General features: G+C 38.3%; 1 protein-coding gene across 6 annotated transcripts in view; it reads right to left on the bottom strand.

The window, feature by feature from the left end:
* The window catches only part of ARHGAP29 (Rho GTPase activating protein 29), a 78,414-nt gene that overhangs the window by 20,526 nt on the left and 37,283 nt on the right, over positions 1-20,605 (bottom strand). For 4 of the 6 annotated variants that reach the window (XM_075759963.1, XM_075759964.1, XM_075759965.1 and 1 more), the window contains exon 3: positions 7,231-7,374. In XM_075759963.1, coding sequence (XP_075616078.1) covers positions 7,231-7,374 — 144 coding nt within the window. Of the gene's footprint in view, positions 1-1,395; positions 1,719-7,230; positions 7,375-20,605 lie in introns of those variants that run through there. The other 2 variants (XM_075759968.1, XM_075759967.1) reach the window with 2 other exon arrangements.

Raw genomic sequence — 20,605 nt, forward strand, 5'->3', positions numbered from 1 at the left:
ATTGCTGTGTCAAATAGGAAAGGGAATGTTCCTGGACAAACTAGATGGTTTAAACTGGTGATCAAAGACCAGTATTTAGGTGCTCAGCACTGAGCCTTTAACATGCTTCCATGACAAACTGGAATAATGACACAAGACAAATGATTCATCCAGAGTTTTTATTAACAACTACTGGACAAGGGGTAGGAAGGAGAAAAGAGAAGACAAAAAGCACAACTATTTTTGTCAGTTTCCAACTTCACTGCTTAATCATTGGCGATTGGGAAATTTTTTGTAGAGAAGTTGTGTACACTCCTTTAAGTCCTCTGGATGGATGTTTTCCAAATTTACATTGCGAGAAATTACAATTCTGCACAAGTATTTATTTTTAAAAAGGGGTTGGTTTTTTTTTGCAATGCAATATTCTGAATTAGCTAGATGCCCAAGTCACACTTATAATCATCTGTTTCTGAGATACTGCAATGACACACATACAGCTTTTCACCCCTATCCATCACTTTTCACAAGACCTGTGACAGTGGTAATTTATGTATCCTCCTTATATTTCAAGTACAAGGACAGAAATGACAGACTGCAATGACTTCTAGAAGCAGCAAAAATTAAATCATGTTAAAATGCTGCCTATTCTATACACATTTTCTTAGCAAATTAAAGTAACAGACTTTAATCTTTAAAAGTATTCAAACTTCCTGCCAGGTGCCTAAACACTAACGGGTAACAAACAAAGAAAGTACAGTAATCTGTTCCCCCATTAGACTTCCTTTGTGAAAGGAAAAGTTTTTAAGCAGTAAATTAACACAGTTGAATCCATTCCTTTTTATACAGCATGCCAACGGGCCTGATCAACATTTTTATAACTATTTCTATACAAAGCTATTACGGAAAATAAGTATTCTTCTCATGGGCTATTTTCACAATTACTTACAGACCTGGAAGAATGTGTTGTAATAAGTCTACAACAACAAAAAAATTGCCACATATTACAAAAATATTAACAGCCTCTGTTGCCACAGTTCACTGCTAAATTAAGGCTTCTCCTACCTCTTCATTCTTCTACACTTCATAATTACATTTAAAAAATGCCTTTGGCACCTTTGTTTGAAATGAGACTCAATAAAGCTCCACAGATGAGAATTTTTTTAACAATTTCGTAAATAGCAGTGGATTTATTTTTTAAAATTCAGGTTAGTTGAAAACCTCAGTTTCCCAGAGATAACACTGCTTATAAATCTAAACTTTGCATTCCAAATCATTAAGCAACAACAGTTACTATGAGATCTATTGATTACCAGCCACTAATGACTGGAAAAATCATTTGACTGCCAGCATGAAATGTAAACTAGTTCAAAATTAAAAGTAACTAACAAAAACTGTCTATACATTCAAAGCACTTACCACTGAAACATTCTTATATCCTTAGCTGCAGTGTCTTCAGAGAAAGAGCACTTCTTTCACTTTGCTAACGAGACATTAATACAGATAGCCTCTCCCTAAAGAAGTGCTGTCTGCTTCACTCTGCCTTCCTGTTCCAGGAAGAGTTTTGTTAAGCTTTACACTTTATGTCCCAGAGAAATCCTTTCTTTTCAGGATCCATCACAAATGGAATAACCAGTCTCAAATCTTTCATAAGTATCACTTCTCCCAAAAAAGGGTAGTCCAAGCTCTTAGTAATTCAGTGGAATACAAGCAGCTTTCTTCTAGTTTACTACCACTGGAATGCTCATGTACTTAACATCAACTTTAAACCACGCACGCTCTTTCCCCAGGACATCCTGACTGCACACAATAGCTACTGACAACAATGAACTACAGTAATCTTTCCGTGTCTGGAAATGACAGCTATCTATCTATAGTTCTACAGATTTCAAAGCAAGTACACAACTTAACAACGCTTTTAAGTAAGACTTCAGATGGCACACAGTGAACTTAAAAAAAAAAGATACGATAGCAATACATTAAAATCCAGAATCTAGTACCTGAAATGCAAGCCTAGCTTGCATTAAAGTGGCTCTATATTTCCAAAGCTAGCAAAGCTGTCTTCAAACTGATGTGGGGTTGGTAATCTCATCAAAATGCTGCAAGACACTGCAAAATTTCAACTTTTGGGTCACGCCATCAAAAGCTTTCTGAATCAAGCACAGAACAGGCTGGGTACCAGCAACAGCCATGGAAGTTTTGGAAGCCAGAATCCCAGAAGCTGAAGTAGCCCCTGAGGACATTTGGGTAATGCTTCTGCAACTATGAAGAAGAGGCTGTCAGCTGTCAAGACCAAAGTGCAACCAGGGCCTTGAAGAGATCATAGACACTTCACAGCAGCCACAGCACACAACCTTCTGCGATGCTCTCTTGTTGCTTACAGTCAAATCAAGATAGCACAGCCCAGGAAACCCAGGGGACACAGCCATGCCGGAGCCTGCAGGAGTTCACTTGCTTCCTCCTTCCCCCTCCCCATAGACACGTGCAGGACTGGCAGCAGCAAAGCTTCCTTTCCAACTCTCTGCAGAGCCTGGACAAGTCTGAACTACACCAGCTTGCATAATTTACTCTTTGCAGGTCAATCTTCTCATACTTAATAGAAAGATAGGGTAACACCACTATTTCCTTAGACAGGAATACATCTTCAATCCATGCTTTACTAGCTGACTTTTAAGCAGTAAGCAACTGGCTGACTCACTAGAACTGAACACTTTTGCAACTGATTTTCTGTCCTTAAACTTCCAACAATGCTTTCACAAACCCTTCAGAACTATTTCAAAAAGAAAAAACACCACCCAAGCAAACAAATAAACCAACCAAGACTAAAAAAACCTCTCTCTCCCCAAAATGAAAATTTGTCATACTTCTTGTCATTACCTCTCATCTTTAGAAACATGGTAAAAAATATGAGGGGAAGAACCTGAGTAAAGAACAGTAGCATGCAGACTGGAAAGAGGCAGAACAGTATTCTCAGTATCTCACAGCTAGAGAGGCTCAGCTGGCTGCCCAGGCCCCACTGTTCTACTTTTAGTTCTCTGTGCCATATAATTTCACCAGCCTGTACTTACTACCAAGTTTGGCAGCATCCCCAACTTTAGCTAGATGCCAAGACAAGTTTGAGCAACTGTTTCCTACTCCCCCCACAATAAATTTTGCTCTGAATTTACATCACAGATACACCAACAAAATTGAAATTACTTCACCTTGCTAGAGGTATTTAACTTGGATGCAGAACTATTAGGAAAAAAACATACCTAAAAAAGAAATATTTCTACAAAATAAGTGCAATTGTCAGCTTTACCAGGAATCTGCATTCATTCTAGAGATTCAGATAAGTCAAAAGGTGCAATTTAAAGCAGAAGAACAGTACAAACTTGAATTCAGCATAGGATCAGAGAACCACATACTCTGTGGCCATCAACTATTTAAAGACATCGAGTGCGACATAACAACGATGAGTCTGACTGTGTGCCAGACTGGGAAGTGACTTCCAGAAGTAGGAGTCTAAACAGGTTGCAGGCAAGACACTTCAGTAAGTCTCAATTCTTCCAGATCAAGTGAGGTATCATTTAAAAGACACCCTTCACAAAGCAGTCAAATAAGTATGGATGAGTAGTAGAGTCCAAGCAAAGAGGCCCAGTGAACCACATCATATTTAAGATAACCAGAGAAATCAGGCTTCCCACGCTGCCCCCCCCATTCTCCTGCAACCTCAGTCTAAAATGGTAGAAGTCTGACATTATCTACTCTGCCAAACATCATTCTCTGTAGCAAGATTAAGATAACACGCTATATCTAGTTTTTCCTTCAATCTGTCCAAAAGGAAAAGCACTGGACATCCAAAGCAGAACTACAAGCACATTGATGTAATTCCCACTGAAGGGCCTGAGAAATGACTGAGAGTCTTGAAGGAGGGGCACAAGCACTCTAATTTCTGCTAGCATTAAAAATATTCCCACTTGCAGTTAAAGGGGATGGTCTGTCTGCACTAGACATTATGTTTAAATCACAGTGCAACTTGTCATTCTCTTACGAAAATACTTCACAAGCCAGAATCACTAAGAGTCCCTGGTTCCAGAGTTGTTATAACTGATTTCATTAAGAGCAAAGGCATTTGTTAAAATAACCATTTGTCCCTATATGAAGTTCCGAATACAAACTAGATTTGGAACCTTGACATTATGCAAAGATTTGAAAACATCTTTCTAAAACCTAAACCAGTTATGCTTCTTTTTCTGAAGGAGGGGGGGAGGGGGCAATCGCATGTAAATCCCAGCTTATATCTATGTCATACTCTCCTAAATAAACATCAGAAGTTTTCCATGCCAGGTTAATCTTCTTCCTAGTCATAAATCTGACTACAGAACGCTTCCACATCTTTTTATAGTTCTGTCCTCCAGTAACAAGAAACAGATGAGTCAGATGAACTTCTTTCATAATGTCACATTAACACAGCCTGGGAAGACAGAGGAAAAAGGATACTGTTCTGTCCTACCAGCTCCTCACGTTCTTGTAGCTTCCTGTTTATTAAAAAGTTACATTACTTCTAGTGAAATAAGCACAGCTGAAAATCTAGGAAGGCATGTGTTACTGATAGGCCACTATAAGCAAACTTGAGGTCTGATACGATTCACCACAACACGCTGTATTTTTTACTTCAGCTTCCTCAGTTCCAGCAGCGGTACGCTTCAGTTTGAATACAAACACAGAGCAGTAGGATCCTCACACAAAAACCAGCTGCAAAACCTGAACAGGTGCTAAAGACAAACTGCCTTCACATTTGCCACAGGTTATATGCTAGGGGGAGGCAGGCCATTTTCATATGGCAAAGGTTTTGTTGTTCTCAGAGTACTAGGACTGAAATACCAATTGGAAAGAGCTGAAGCCCTGTAACTCCCTGTTTCCATCTCTAGACACGTGAGGAATACAATACGTGTCTGAGGAAACACTGATAGGCATTATTGAAGTCTTCATATGAAGTACTTGTTTATATCAAAGGCTACAAATATTGAGACAGGACTGACACTGTGATCAGGAGCTTCCTTTCCTCGCCATTAACCTGGGAACTCCGTGAGGCCAGGTCACAGGAATGACGATTCACCACAGAGTGAGTTTGCTTTAGCCAAAGAACAACTAGACATTTTACACCAGCCTCTCTGTTCTAGGTCCAGAACGTATGCTGCTTATGAGGCAGGCAAATAACTCAATGAGAAACTAGTGAGAAAGCTATGAACAGCAATTGCACGCCATAATCCTTTATTCCATTTGAAAACACTTTCCTCTATTCAAGCTGGAAGAGCACACTTGTATCAGATCAGCACTGAATCAGAAAATGTATGGAACACCAATGCATCTGCCTGGGGTTCAGACTTATTGAAACTGTATGACGGAACAGTGTGCACCAAGAAGAGAAAAAGATATGTACAGCATCAAATTCAGAAGGCTGCAAGTACTCTGGAGGAATGGGTTATGTAATTCAACAAAATGCTTAATTGTCCACTTCAGAAGTAGAAGGGTAGGAGGGAGAATACATAAATCTAGATCTGGAAAACTGGTTCAGCACTAGAAGTACAGAAAGTGACCTTGGACTTATCATGGACTCTAAATTGAACACAGAAATTGACAGAAAGACCAACATAATTATGGAATCGAACAACAATGTTACCATGTGAGACAAGGAAAGTAATTCTACTGTTTTACTCTGTAATGATAAACTTGGACAGTATAGACAGTGATCAATTTGGGGCATTGCATATCAAGAACAACCTTGATAGACTGTGTAGTCCAGAGAGGATAGATATTACTGGAATATTTTTTGGAAACATGATTTAATAAGGGTTGATGTAATTTGATTTACTTGCATACTTTAAGTCAGTTCTCTTAAACATTTCTTAAACTACAGAAAGAGCAGTTGAATATTGTCCTGTGTCCACTGAAATAAAGACGGAGTGGAAGATGCACATATCTTACCGTAGCACTTAAGCATGGAAATGGCTTGTCTAAGGTGGATGTAGAACGATGTGCACTAAACATTTAACCTGTTCTCATGTGTAAATATCTGATTACCATTGGACACATGCACTTAGCTCTTCCTGAGATCAACAAGACAAACAACAACCTCCCAGGGTATCCTCTGCATTTCTACTGTTTGTACAATTCTCTAAGGCAAGTTCAGAAGTTGCAGAGTTATAATCCTGTGACCATTTCAAATACCAGGGACAGAACTATAGGAAACTCTACGCGTAGCAGGAAGAAAATGCAAAGTGGGCTGCTAGTACATGCCAAGATCAAACTGGCAAAACTATGTATCAATAGGAAAAATCCGTAAGAAGCTTGGAAGAATCCAAGATATAGGAATCAGGCAGCTAACACGTTAGTATTTTAACTGATAATCCTACTTTCCTCTATCAGCAGTGTATGTTCAGACATACTAAAATAATTAGCAAATAAGAGGAAAACCAACTAAGTTATTCATCTCTGAAGCAAGAGGTGGAGTTTTAACCCTACTCAAAGGATTCTGCATGCCACATGGAAGAAACTGTACTGGTTCCACAGCGATATACTGAACTTATTCCAGAGTAGGGAGAGCTGCAGTCAAAGGCCACACAGAGGAGAAACAGCTGTGGTTTATGGGGCTGGAGCAATTGTGTGCTTCACCATTTACATTTGTCTAACATGGAAAGAACTGCAGCAGCAAAGGCCAGCAATAGAAAAATATTAACATATACGTCTGCAAGGCTTTTTTTGTTGCTGTTGACACCTTTCCATGCTCATGATCTGTCTGTGGAATTTATAACTGTTAGGCCATTCAGATTTGGATTGCTCGTTTAGATATTTCTTTACTTCATATAAATACAACACCATCCTTACATCCATACGGATTCACAGAATCAAGAGATTTGCCAAAAGTCTCTGCTATGTGGATAAATGCGAGGTTTATTATTCTGTGGTATTATCCTATGATACACAGGCAAAAAAAAGCTAAAGATCAAAGGCTTGTGCTTTTGGAGTTTGGTGTGGGTTTGCAGCTAGCTTTCTATAAGCAGAATTTTATTACATCATCAGGCAAACAAGGTGTTTAATATTGCTTTTCACTTAGAGAAGGTATTTTTAAACAAGCGTTAAGATGATACTCTTAAAAAACCCCCCCTTTTTCTTCTGTATGTATAGAATCCTATTTATAACTGCAAGCCAGAGTCCACCAAGTCACTAATTACAATTTTCCAAGAATACGAAAGGTAGTAAATTCCTTACCTTTCACTTTTGCAATAACTGTTCCTGCAGCACTTAGAATATCAACCGAGTTTAGAATCTGATGTTTATTTATCACTGCTTTTAAAACACGTAGCAACTCGCCCAGGCGCTCATGTACTACCTGATGCAGGCCATCTTGATTTTCTGAAAAAAAGTAAAAGGAGAAACTACATCAAAACTGAATTAACACCCAATCACATTACAAACCACCTTGATTGTATTCAGCTGCACTGAAGTCTAGGCCATATGGAAGCTGGGCCTGCTTAGGACAAACAAATTGTTAAAAAAGAGAGAGTTATATTAGCATTTGCAAACACTTTACTTGCAACATTGTATGCTGTTTACACATAAATTCATTTCTCCCAAAACATCAAGTATACTTAAAAAAAATCCCAACCAACCAAAAAGGACTCTACACCAATACCCAAAGGTTTCTGAATTAAACCATCTTTTTCTCATGTCATTTCATCAACCACCATTTTGATAATTACATATATTCAAAAAAGAGTATCAACAAAAGCAGATTTGGATTGCTCATTAGGTATTTCTTCACCTGATACAAACTCAACACTATTTCTGTATATTCATAGAATTAAACAAAGATTTTGGGAAGTTTTGGCTAGCTTTTAACTCAAGTGTCAGTCAAATCTCAAGCACCTTTAGTATATAAGCCTAGATATACAAAGGTCTGTCTGTAAGCATGTCAGTCCTGATAAAGAAGTTGAACATCTGAATTAATTTTGTGGAATTAGGACTAATCAGAAAAATTCTCAAACAAGTACACATATAGGGTGATGTTTTATACAGCATATGCCTCTTGCTGTGTGCCCCTAAATACCGCCCCCCGCCCCCCCCATTGAAAAAAAAATAGTTCTCATTGCATACATGGCACAGGTTTAACAGGTTTAAACCACAAGCTCTTCTGTTACAGTAGAGGTGCTGGTACATGGAGTTAGTTTCACATGCAGTAGAGCGCTGCATTGCAAGTTGTAGTAAAAAGCTTTCAAATTCAGGAAAGTCTAGCTTATGAAAAGAAAAAGAGGATCTAATACAAGCTGACTCATTTCCCCACCGAGCAAAAAGGAATGGCAATTCTGTGTTGTCTGTGGCCATGATAACAAACAGGTCAATCCAGACAATTACAGTACAGTGCAGATTGATCCGGTGTTAGAGAACAGTTTCAAAATTAAGCCATTTTGTTCCAGCTACAGGACATTATATTTGGGCTAGAGGCACCTAAACTCTTCTGAGGAATCAACAAAGTACAACATGACACATCAAGTACAGTATATCACTACTGTCAGGTGGGGAGGTGAGGGGACTACATACAAACACATGTGATTCTATCAAGTGCAAAAGCAAGCCTGCTGAGGACCACTGTGCTTCAGGCTTTATCTTCCTAGATGTCAAATATCAGGAGATTTTTTTTTCCAAGTTAGACTAGCTTATACACGGTCAAAGGAAAAATCTTGACTCAGGAAGCGGACTAAGGCAAAAACTTTATCGACCACTCACCAGCACTTTGCATGTGTTTTCCTGCTGGAGGGGAGAAGGAAGCTTTATCCTTAACAGGACACACAGAAGTCTAGGGAAACCCATTTTACACAACAGTAAATTAAGAAAGCTCTACGTAATTTATTAAAGAAACATAGTTATGGTTTTATTGTCATTTACAGGTATAGATAATGTTTTTTAACTGAGGACACAAACACAGCAAAGGCAAAAAAAAAGGTCAAGAGGCTGGTACTAAAAGTGGCTACGACTCAGTACATACACATACAGTAGCAGAGGTAGTTTGTGACAAACACACGTTGATCTAAAGGCATACTATAGCTCAGAGTTTGGAACTTAATGGGGAAAGCAATCCAAGCTTGAAGCAGTCTCCACGCAAGCAGTAACAGCAGAAGCTGGGACCTTGGATAAGAAATGATGTACAGGGGATATGAAAGAATATTAGCAAATCATGAAAGGCATGAAAACAGTGGATGGAATCAATCGCTTACCAATGTCTTTCAGTTAAATACAGCACACCTCAGATGATTAAACAGAGCAAGCAGGAGCCAGATTCAAAACAGAAAAGGGTGCTGCTTTGTGTAAGAGACCTGTGGAATTTCTTGTCAGAACACAGCGCTGACAAGAAGTTTACGTGGAAACAAGGAGAGACAAGTTCTCCTAAGTTTCCTTAGGAGTCTCCTGGGGGGTACTAATGAGGCAATAAATGTCTTACTGGGTGAGGCCATGGGTCCAGCCAGCCTGTGCCTTACGCAGCAGTGGGCGATGCTGCTTAGGAGACTAGAGAAGGCTGGGTGCTGGGGGACTGGACTGCACAAAGTGGCCACAACTGCTGCACCACAGTTGTTCCTACACACCTCAGTAACTGCTTACAGACCTGCTGTCTGAGAATTAATTTAATTCCTTTTGAACCTGCCTCCACAACTTCTTTTCACTCAACTACTCCACTCTTTAGTCTACTGAACTACTAAGTATTGTACTAAAAAAATGTAACCTGCAACAGCTCAAGAACTCCTTAAGCAGAAAGGGTTCAGAGAGTACGTCCAACTTCTCATTTTTACTTTTCTCTAGCTATTCGCTTTTGGCAGTCGTTAGAGCTCAGACACCAAGTTAAAGACAGCTTTAGTCTAAGCCAGCATGGCCATTGCCACCTTCTAACACTTGGAGAAATTCTATAGTTGTCAAAATGAAACCAAATAATTTTAATGGCCCCTTCAGGCTTTAATCCATCAAAGCCTCAACTGTACTCCAGCAATGCAAGACTAAATGCTTGGGGCAGCTCCAGCAAAGGCGAAAAAGAAAGACAGCAGAACTGTACTGATCCCCAGAAACCCAAAGTGGATCAGACAACATAGGAAATATATCTCAAAATTATAGTAATGTATAATATTCAGGAAATAAGATATTAGATAGTTAAAGGTAATTCCAATTAGTTCATTAAGAAACATGTTTAGTCTGTAGACTTAAGTTTTGAAATACTTAAGGAGGAGGTAGTCTGTGGAGGACTGTGGTAGGCTGACCCTGGCTGGACACCAGGTGCCCCCCCCAAAGCCACTCTATCACTGTCTATCCTCAGCTGGACAGGGGAGAGACAATACAATGAAAGGCTCATGGGTCGAGATAAGGACAGCTAGAGATCACTCATCCATTACTGTCACCAGCAAAACAGACTCAACTTGGGGAAATTAGTTTAATTTATTACCAATCAAGTCAGAGTAGGATAATCAGAAATAAACCCAAATCTAAAAAACACCTTCCCCCTACTCCTCCTTTCTTCCCGGGGTTATCTTTACTGCTGTTTTCTCTACCTCCTCCCCCCCAGGTGGCACAGGGGAACAGGGAATGAGGGTTATGATCAGTTCATCACGTTGTCTCTGATGCTCCACGTCTCATGAAGGGCACAAATACTGTGGTCAACTGACTAGAGATGGTCTGCACAAGTGCACCATTTGAACAGAACTGCATCTCTTGCCAAGCCAAGATGAAGGTGCCCCTGTCTTCTGATGCACAATGTCTACTTGTGGCTGAAGAGAAGAGTTCCTAACTGTGACCAGGAATATCCATGCACACACCCCATAACCAGGTCCTTTTGGTGACATGGTGGGTAAACTTTTGGACCCCTAACAAGCAGGGGAGGAGAAACAAGGCAGGAAAGCAGCCAAACCAATCTACAGATTACTCCCAGTTTGAGAGTCCTCAGGAAGGAGTGCACCACAGGCATACAAGAAACTGCATGAATTATTCCAGGGAGTTCAGCATGACTCACAACTACGGGTTTTTCAGAGTATAAAACAGCTTCTTGTGGTTCCTTACAGGTTAGGTCAAGGCAAAAAAAAAAAAAAAAAAATACAGAAGACTAATTAAAGTATCTCTGATCCCAAAATGCAGTTTCTTAGTAGGATTTGATAGTATCTTACCAGACCAACAAAGTTGGGGGGAAAAAAGCAAAATAAGTGGGAGGGGGAGGAGAGAGAGAAAAAACTTAAGGGACACAAGCCTCTTCAAGTCTGAAACAGAAGCAGCAAGCTTCAAAGGGAAATGCAAGTTGAAAACAACTGCTGAGTTGAATTAGATGTTTATCATACCATCCAGGAGAACGCTATCACTAAAATAATGCATTCAAGCATGAGATTAGTTATTTGTACTCTCAAAAGCAACGGTCTGGCTACACCCAACTGAGATTTCTTTGTATTCCATCACTGTATTATTTGTTTACAAAATATCTGAAACATTGTTTCTGTACCTCAAGAAGACAAAAGGTCTGTGACAAGTAGTGCTTGGGGAGGGGTGGGAGCAGAAACCATCAGGAACAACTACACTGCATTCAGCAACTGATACTCAAACAGACACTGAACCAGAGATTTCCTGTTCAGGACAGATTTATAAACCTCAGGCAGCACAACAATCTAAATACGCCAGATTAACAGAAACACAGTTTTAATACTACGGAGTCTGAAAATGGCTTAAGAGATCAAAACAATGGTAGAGCGAATAATGTTTAGAGTAAAAAGAATGCACGAGGAAATGTGTCTCCAACACATTCCTGCAGCAACTCAATCTGATTTAGGCAATCATAAAAATTAATATTTACTTTCAGTTTTTCTTCTGTCCTTTGTTTCACTCTACACATTCATTTATCTACATGAAGTCAAGCAGGAAATTCTTCAACCAATGGATACTATCTTGGGTTTAAAAAAAAAAAAAATCTCTCTCAAGCTTAATAACACAAATTGTAATACTGTAGAAGACTAGTTAGTAATTGGGAGCCAGAGGACTGCAACTGCCGGTGATCCTGCAGCACAAGGGACCTCTCTGGGCACGTGAGTTCAGCTGTTTGCTTAGGTGACTACAGTTTCCTGGAATCTCCTGGAAGAATCAGTCAGCCCTTTACCCCTCAAAAGAAAAAAATAAAAAAAATAAAAAAAGACAGGACTATTAAAACTGGAGGAAGGAAAAAAAAGAAGAAAAAAAGGCTTGGAGAGAGCTTAGTAACCTATCTGTGAATCTTCTTTCATTGGGGTTTGAATTGTCATTTACATTTGCTGAAAACAAGATCTTCCAAAATGTAAAGACAACCACAAGAAAGCATTCTTTACAGGACAAGTGGAGGGGTGAAAAAGCGTGTATTCAAAGCTGACAAACCTAATGCACAAGAATGCTGTAACAAAGCAGCTGGGAAGCCTGTCAGTGTCAGCCAAGCCATCTCAGTAGCACGCTCTTGTCATTAGCATTCCACTCCTCCATGGTTTTGGTCACCACATTTTATAACCACTCATCCATCTTTAATGTAAAAGCAGCATAAGTTACCTATTTTCTAATTTTAGGTTTTTCTCAACAGGAAGCCTTTGTTTGATAAATATTAGCCAGCAATTATAGCCTTACAGCTATGGATTCTGTTCGTGCAAAACAAAGTAAGATTTGCTCATCAAGCTTGTCAGCGCCAGTCACCCTCCCTGCTAAGTCCGGGCTGGTCACAATACACGCAGCCAGGAAAGGCACTGCTGTGTCAGTTGGCTGGTATTCTTTTGTCTGACCTAATTTATTGTTGGCCCAAACATTTCTGAAGCTATTTATTTCAACAAATGTTTGCCAGGACAAATTTAAATACAGACTAATATACAGTTTTTTACCCTCCATGGCCATCACATATCCTACGTTGCTGTTCAGACCCATGCAAAAGAGGCATATACCATTCTGCTTACCATTTCTCCACCTAGAACACTAACAGCAGCAAACTCTCCCTCTACTACCCTATTTCCACCAGTTGTAAGAGAAGGGGAACCACTAATACACCTATTGTTTTACAGTGGCTACAAGTTTGTTTAGAATGAAGTTGGTCACACTGATGAAAAGTAAAGATAGGGTATCTATCTAGATAAACCAGCTAAAAAAGTAACACATCTGTGAAAAATTCTTGGAGTCAAATTACATATGAGACTTTCACATCAAATATTCTAGTTGACACCATCTAACAAGGTCCTGCTTTCCATAAGAAGCTTTTTACAAGTAGAAAAATGCAATTATTTACTTCACGCTTTCAAGAATGTTACACACAGTGGAAGATACTATCAGTGTGGAACAATCTGCCATACAGCCACAAGTTTATATACATAGATCAGTCTTTTGATTGGGGGGGGGGGGAGAACACGTACCTCTTGTTAAAATCTTGTGAAAATCTTACTATAAACAAGGTAACTTGTATTTTTGCACAAATAGTTTCTCCATTTACCCTCACAAACACGACTAAATGGATTGCCTTTGATAAGTGTCTACCAAGAACTAACTCACTCTGTGGATGTTACCACCAATTTAAGAAGAATAAATGCAACTGGATGAGAACACTGAAATGGCACCTGTGTACAAAGTCACAGGGCCATCCACAGCCAGTGGCAGACATTAACCACCGCCCTCACTAGGTCTAGTCCCCAGTTCGAGAATTCCCTTTGTAAATTGCTGCTTGCCTGGGATCAGCTGAAAAGCGCGTACTTCAGCTCCCCTTTTACTTCCACTGAAATATAAGAGCCTCAATTCTGGTTTTAAGTACCACTTCACATCTTCTGCACAAATCCAAATCTCTTTAGGAAGAAAGGGAGAAGCCTGACAGAACAGTCTTGCAGGGTGGTGGCGAGAACATGCATACAAACCGGGAAGCAATTTCCCCAATATCTGTACCCAGAACTTTTTATTAAAGTTTCACCTTATGGAATGCTAACAGTCAGCTCCTCATCGCTTTTGATCTTGGAAGGATTCAGAAGAAGTAAGTTTGAGTAACCAATATTTCAACCTGCAACACAAACATCTTGGCTAAAAGACTGTCAACTCTTATTTACTAATAACCTCATTTTTGGCATTAAGGTAAATTACATTCTGTTTCCATTATGTTACACAGAAGCATTACATGGCATCAGTAGTTATGCCATCTAGGTGGAGGGGGGAAGAAAGAAAAAGGTCAACATTGGAATGAAGCCGATCCAAAGTAAAACAACTTTAAACTAAAATCATGTTACTATCATCTTCATCAATGCCTGTATTGTGTACTAGGCAACTGTCAGCACTCAGTTCTGAACCTGATCCAGACTATGAGACTTCCCAGTGAGCATCACACAGTAGGCAAAACAATCATACAACAATGAACTGTGTGGAAATCACCTAATTCCTACATTTGTAGTTTGGGAAACAGTCCCAGATTAACCTATTGTTTGAATTTTGCCCTCCACCTCCTATCAGCCCCATTCTAACATGGTTAGCAGCCTGCCACATTTGTCTGATTTGAGAGAAATCACTAGCACACTCGCAGCAAGAACTAATCAAACACACAGTGAAAGCATGTTTTACACGTTGGTTTGACCATAGTAAAGTTGACTTACGTCACTGCTGTCTAGTCTAGTCTCAAGGAAGCTTTTGTAAGGCAATAGACTTACGGGCTAGACAAGATTTCCATCAACTGTATACATATAAAATGAACAAAACTTTTTTCCTTTATTGGTATACAGTCTTAGCTATCATTTCTTTCTTCACTTGGCTGTATAAACATGCTGCAGATGCAAGGAATGAAACATTTTAATTCACTGCAAAATAAGAACTCAAAGAATTTCTGGAAGAATTTATCCTTGTAAAACCTTTAACAAGGCTGAAAGCTGCCAAAGTGAAGTCATCACAGTGCAACCCTGTGTTATGATGCAGAATTAAAGCTACCTACCTATCCCTATGTCAAGAAACATCCAACCTGAAGCTTTCAAAATAGCCAGTCCTAGGGTTTTTTTGTTAATCAGTATCATGGCAACACTCGTTGTCATGGCATCATTAAAAGACACTACAGCAAATCTATACAGTCTTTGGCAACATGTGCTCCAACACCCACCACACCCAATGTTTTAATTACATTATATTGCAACAAAAGTGACAACTTATGGAAAACAAACAGTTAAGCAATTATTTCAATGAAGAAAATCTAAGGACATGTGAAGTTTAATTAGGAAGGAGGAAAAGAAAGGTATAAATATAGTAACCCAAACCCCTACATTTGACATAAAACCATTAAAGTTTGGAAAGATTTTTTGAGAAGAATAATATACAGATCCAATACAATAAGAATACATGGAAGTTTCCTGCAAACAGCTTATTGAATACAGTATATTGAAAGTAGCAACATTTGATTTCATTTATTATATGCAAATAATGTTTTTATAATACAAGAAAGGATTTAACATTTGGCAAGTTAGTTGCCTATTTGCTGCCGAACTACTAAATTTGATCTTAAAATTAGGTTGCACAAATTTAGGTTAAAATTCAAAAGCACCTGGTATTTACAGGTTTTTTTGATACTTTAAGAGTAGAAGTTCTCTCGACTTTTTGAAATAAAAAGAGTGAAAGCGCAGGCTTCCAGATTTTGCAGAAAAATTGCTCTTGGATAAAACACAAAACTATCCCTGTTAGTCCAGCCCTCCAGGTAAGACTTCTAGCATGATGAGCATTTGTTGTGTTCCACAAATACCCAAACAGCCCTTTCAGATTTGTCATTTGCTATCAGGGATAGACCAAAATACATCAGGCTATCAATTTAGATTCAACTGTTAACAATACTGACTAGCCTCTGATGTGACCTTAAGCTGTGGTGGGTTTTGTTTGTTTGTTTTTAAACTGGACTAATATTCCTACCCCATTTTAATTACGGAGCAATTCTGTACTTCTGAAAAGTTAAGACTCATGTAAGAAGTTCTTATTGCCTATGTAAATAGGGCAAACCAAGACTAGATTCATTTTCAGAAATTAAAGGAAAGTTATAAAAGTAAAGATGTCTTAAAAAATCTTTTTGAAAAGTCAGGAAAATAGACGTGTACATGCAAAATACACCAGAATAATCAAAATCTTGTAATTCTGCCCACACTGAAACCAGTTAAATATTCTCATTATGTTTGTTTGCCAACTGACATCAGCAGAACGGTTGTTACTTCACATTCATTTCACATTTAAATTCATAGATGAACTCCCCATTTGTATATGCGGGGAAGCCTTTCAGAAAAAAACAACCACAATGCAGCTTTTCAGAAATCTATTTCAATATGCTGTACGCTACATTCCTTCAACTTTGGTATTCTACTAGCCCTGAGATTCCAGTCAACTAACCTAGATGTGTTCAGCCATGCAGTTTAATCTTTAGAACACATTAATCTCTTATTAACCCAAAATTTAAAGATTAGAAACCAGTAATGAGAATTGCTGCAGTTTCCTTATTTACCTGTTTCTGAAAAATGAAAGTGAACACACTACATGGCCATTTTAGCCACCGTTCATATCATTTCCCCGAAGTCTCCCACCTAGTTTTATTCTTAAAGTCCTGAAGATAATGCTTCAGCACTTTCAGAACACATTTTAAGTTAGAATTTTAAATTGTCAAGTGGATGTAAGGCTACATTCTTTATGATGAATACACTTGCAATAAGCCTGATCAGTCGCATTTCACCTGAAAGTCATATCCATCAGGATTAGGGACTATGCTTTTAGTAGCATGCTACTTACTTCTTACTCAAGAGCATTTCACTACAAATTAGTAAAGTAGTCCCTGCACTGAACAGCACTGGAAAGCACTGTTAAAATAAAATGAGAGAACTTTTATGCTTTAAGCAACTACGTTCCTTGCATATTGGTTCAAGTTTTGAAAACATAAGAAATAATACTCAAGTTTCACAGCACAAATTTCTGAAAGAGGAACAAGTTGGAAAGGGAAAGACTATCCCCAGAAAGTTGATCTTACCATATCAAAGTGCACACAGGAGGGTTAGTATGAAAGTTTTGGTTTACTCATACGAAAGAAAATAAATTTAACCTTTGCCAACCCACATGAAGAGATTATCAAAAAAATACTTAACCTTTAACTCATTTTACTTTTAGTCTAAAATACTATCTGTTCTACATGGCTGCTCCTTCCACTTTTAGCCTAAGTCACTGAGCAAAGCTATTTTATTGCTGCCCGCCCACCTAGTTTTCAAAAGACCACACAAAGCCAAGATTACAAGATTATATGGCGTTTAACAAGAGGTGCATTAGTTTGTGCATTTCTTTTAAAGGATCTTTTAAACACAATTACGGACTTCTACAGGATGTGATAGTGTTCAATTTCTGGTTTGTTGATTAAAAGAAAAAGATTATGAAAAATCAACTTAGATTCTAAGTGGGATTTAAATTACTAAAGCAGCCACCAGTACCATTAGCTGCCTAGAAAACTGGTGAACAAAAATGACTGATTATTTTAACTTCCAGCATTGAAGACCTGCTGAAACAATCATCCACGAGAGTAAAGCCTATGTAATTTGTACAGGTGACACAGAGCGATGAGCCATTTGAATGCTCAAGAGGAAATACTTTCAAAATCTTCCCACTTCCTAGATTGAGGAACAGTCAATCCCCTCTCCAATATAATGTTTTGGTATCGGATATTTCACACCAAAACATCTTTGACAATTTCATATGAAGAGAAAACACTACAACACTGTCATTATAAGTAGTAACTGATGTCATGCTGGCACTTGCACGTCTCAAAAGACAACAGTAACTGACTGCACAGCTCACTATGCATTTCTAATTGAGTAGTATTTCTTCACAAATACCTTGCAATAGAAAAGTGAAAAAACAAACCACAGAATCTGTTTTCTTTATGGTTCTGGATTTACACAGCTGTTTCCCCCCTAGTACCACTGAAGTTGTCATTCCAGCTAGTCAATGCTAAATTAAAAACAAAAACCCCAAACAACTAAAGGATGTGCAGGCCAGTAAAAGCTACAGAATATGAAAATTATAATAGAAACGGGCAGAACTTGGAACTATATGCAATGAAAGAATGGAAGAAAAAATCCCCACAAAAAAAACCCAAACCAAAAATGCAAATTAACTTAAGCATTCTGCTACTAAAGAATCCATTCATATTACTATCAACACTAAAGCAGCAATACGAATTTGTGAACATTGAGTAGTCTTTAAGCTAATGCTTCAGAAATTCCCTGTCCATAACTATTTCAGCAACATCTGATCTTACAAATAGAGCTAAGAATATGCTCTAGTCCAAAAGCAGAACATCAACTGAGATGTTTAATCTGTTCACAAAACAGAGCCCTAAAACAATCACACCTGCATGAACTGGGGAAAAAAAAATAAAAAAAATTAATCGATACAATGCTCAGAGAAGAGCCCTCTTTGGAAATCCTGTGCTACAAAACTGCAATTTGTCTCAAAATCCTAAAGATGTCACAACCTCTTGTTGAAAAGGGATGGGCTGAGAGAGGGGACACACTTGTGCTTTAACTGCACCGCACAAATATACTTCCTGCAAATTGACCTACAATCCTGCAATTCAAAGACAACATTATTTTCAATGTATCCTAGCTAAAACTTCCTCACCAGGCCTTCCACATCTCACAGATCCCTAAAACTAGAGAAGGATTAAGACGTTACACGAGTTAGAAGAAACACTTTATTCTTTCCAAAAGAAGAGCCCCCCTTTCCCTTCAGCATTCACAGTATGCATAGCAACATACATAACACCACAGTCATTCTATGTCTCATAGATAAGTAGCACCAACAGAACTTGTGGGCCCTGAACCCAAGTTAAACACAGCACACAGAATCAATCCATTTGAAAAAGGGAACATGCTATATTATTGCAATAGCTTTTTGGAACTGCTTATGTCATCAGAATTTGAACCTTAAGCTTTGGTATTTCTCCCATACATTCTCCAAAACCTATTTACACTAAAAAAAAAAGTCTATATGTTATTTCACATAAAATAAGAAGGTAAAAGACCAAAGTCCCAGCGTTCATTCTCTGATCATCATGCTAGACCAACACAACCAGAACCATTTTAAATGCCGCTCCAGAAGCAAAAGGACTACATAACTGAGTGCCCTAACCCCAGAAATAAGTCTTGCAAGTCCCTTTAAAAGCTTTTCACTGCTCCTTGCATTAGATTTATTTTCATTGCCATTTGAAATTTAAAAAATAAAGAGGCTTTCATTGTCACTTCAGATTTAAGCAATAACTGGACTTGCTCAAATACCTGAAGCAGTTTAGTCATGACACAGAACATAGCTCTGAAGAGTTTGATAAACCAACCTTTGTCCTAAGTTGACAATCTCCACAATAGAGATAACCAAAACTGGCAAATAAGAATTCCTAAATGTTTTTAAAAATTAGCCCAAGAAAGTACCTTCAAACAGTAAACAAAGGAAAAAAGCAGTAAAAAGGAGAAATCCTTTGTTCTGCTAAATCAATACCTAAAAAAGAAATCCTCAAGGGCTATGTTTTTCAGTTACACTGTTCTGTAATGAATGTCATTAAGATGAAAGTTCAACCCAAACATAACTATTTTCTATAGCCTTACACGAGTCACCTCAATCTTCTATAAAAAGGGCACTTTAGGGAGACGGAGAAATGAGTCCCCAAAAAATCCCTACTTTCCTTAAAAAAGGGAAACAGCTACCTACGAAGATCAAGGCCCAGGCTCTGTACCAAATCTCTTACCCTGCCATGCAGTTCTAACTCTGCTCCATTAATGAGACATTAGATCTAACATAACCAAACCACTGCAACTGCCAAATTACATCAACAATTGCTTGGAATTAACAAACAAGTCAGCCTCAGTTCTGTGACTTCGCTACACAAGTAGGAAGAACAAACGTTCTAATGAAACTGGAGGAAAAGGAATGATTTTAGTCTATGAAATCTTCATGAAGTCAAGATCATTAAGATGACAGTCATAACTCATAATTCTATGCTGTCAGGCATACAAAAATTACTTGTATTGATGCTCTTGTTTTATGTTGCAACTTTGATAAATTGATGCATCAGAGAAATGAGAAAGTGGAATATTTTTGTGGATAAACTATAATGCATTTTGCCAAGAGTAGGAAACTAATTTAGGGCAAAGTTTTTTTGTTTTTAGACACAAAAGCTCCTACATGTACACAGGAATTACTGTTAAGAACACAAGACTTCACACTGGATATGGATCAAATCTTATTTTTCAGGTGTTGGGGCAGCACTCTTCAAGAGATACAAGTTTTTGTGTCCAAGTGTTCCCCTATTTAAGCTGCAAACTATATTAGAAGAATTTTCATTGTTGAGAGGCCTAACTTTATATTTACATTCCAAAAATCTGACTATTCATCCTCTTCCTCACCATTCACCTTCTGTCTTGCTAATCTTGTAATTTCAGTTTCAGGGAAGGTAATTCTAATTAACAAACTAGCTAAGGCTCTTTAAATGTTTTAAGATTCTTTTGCACATCAGAAATGCAAAAAGAAGGAAGAATGGAGTTTTGCCATGTATTAAATTTTTTGCACTTTAAAAGCAAAATTAAAACAGAAAATG

The sequence above is a fragment of the Balearica regulorum genome, chromosome 8, assembly GCF_011004875.1.
Source record: "Balearica regulorum gibbericeps isolate bBalReg1 chromosome 8, bBalReg1.pri, whole genome shotgun sequence".
Lineage (NCBI taxonomy): Eukaryota > Metazoa > Chordata > Aves > Gruiformes > Gruidae > Balearica > Balearica regulorum.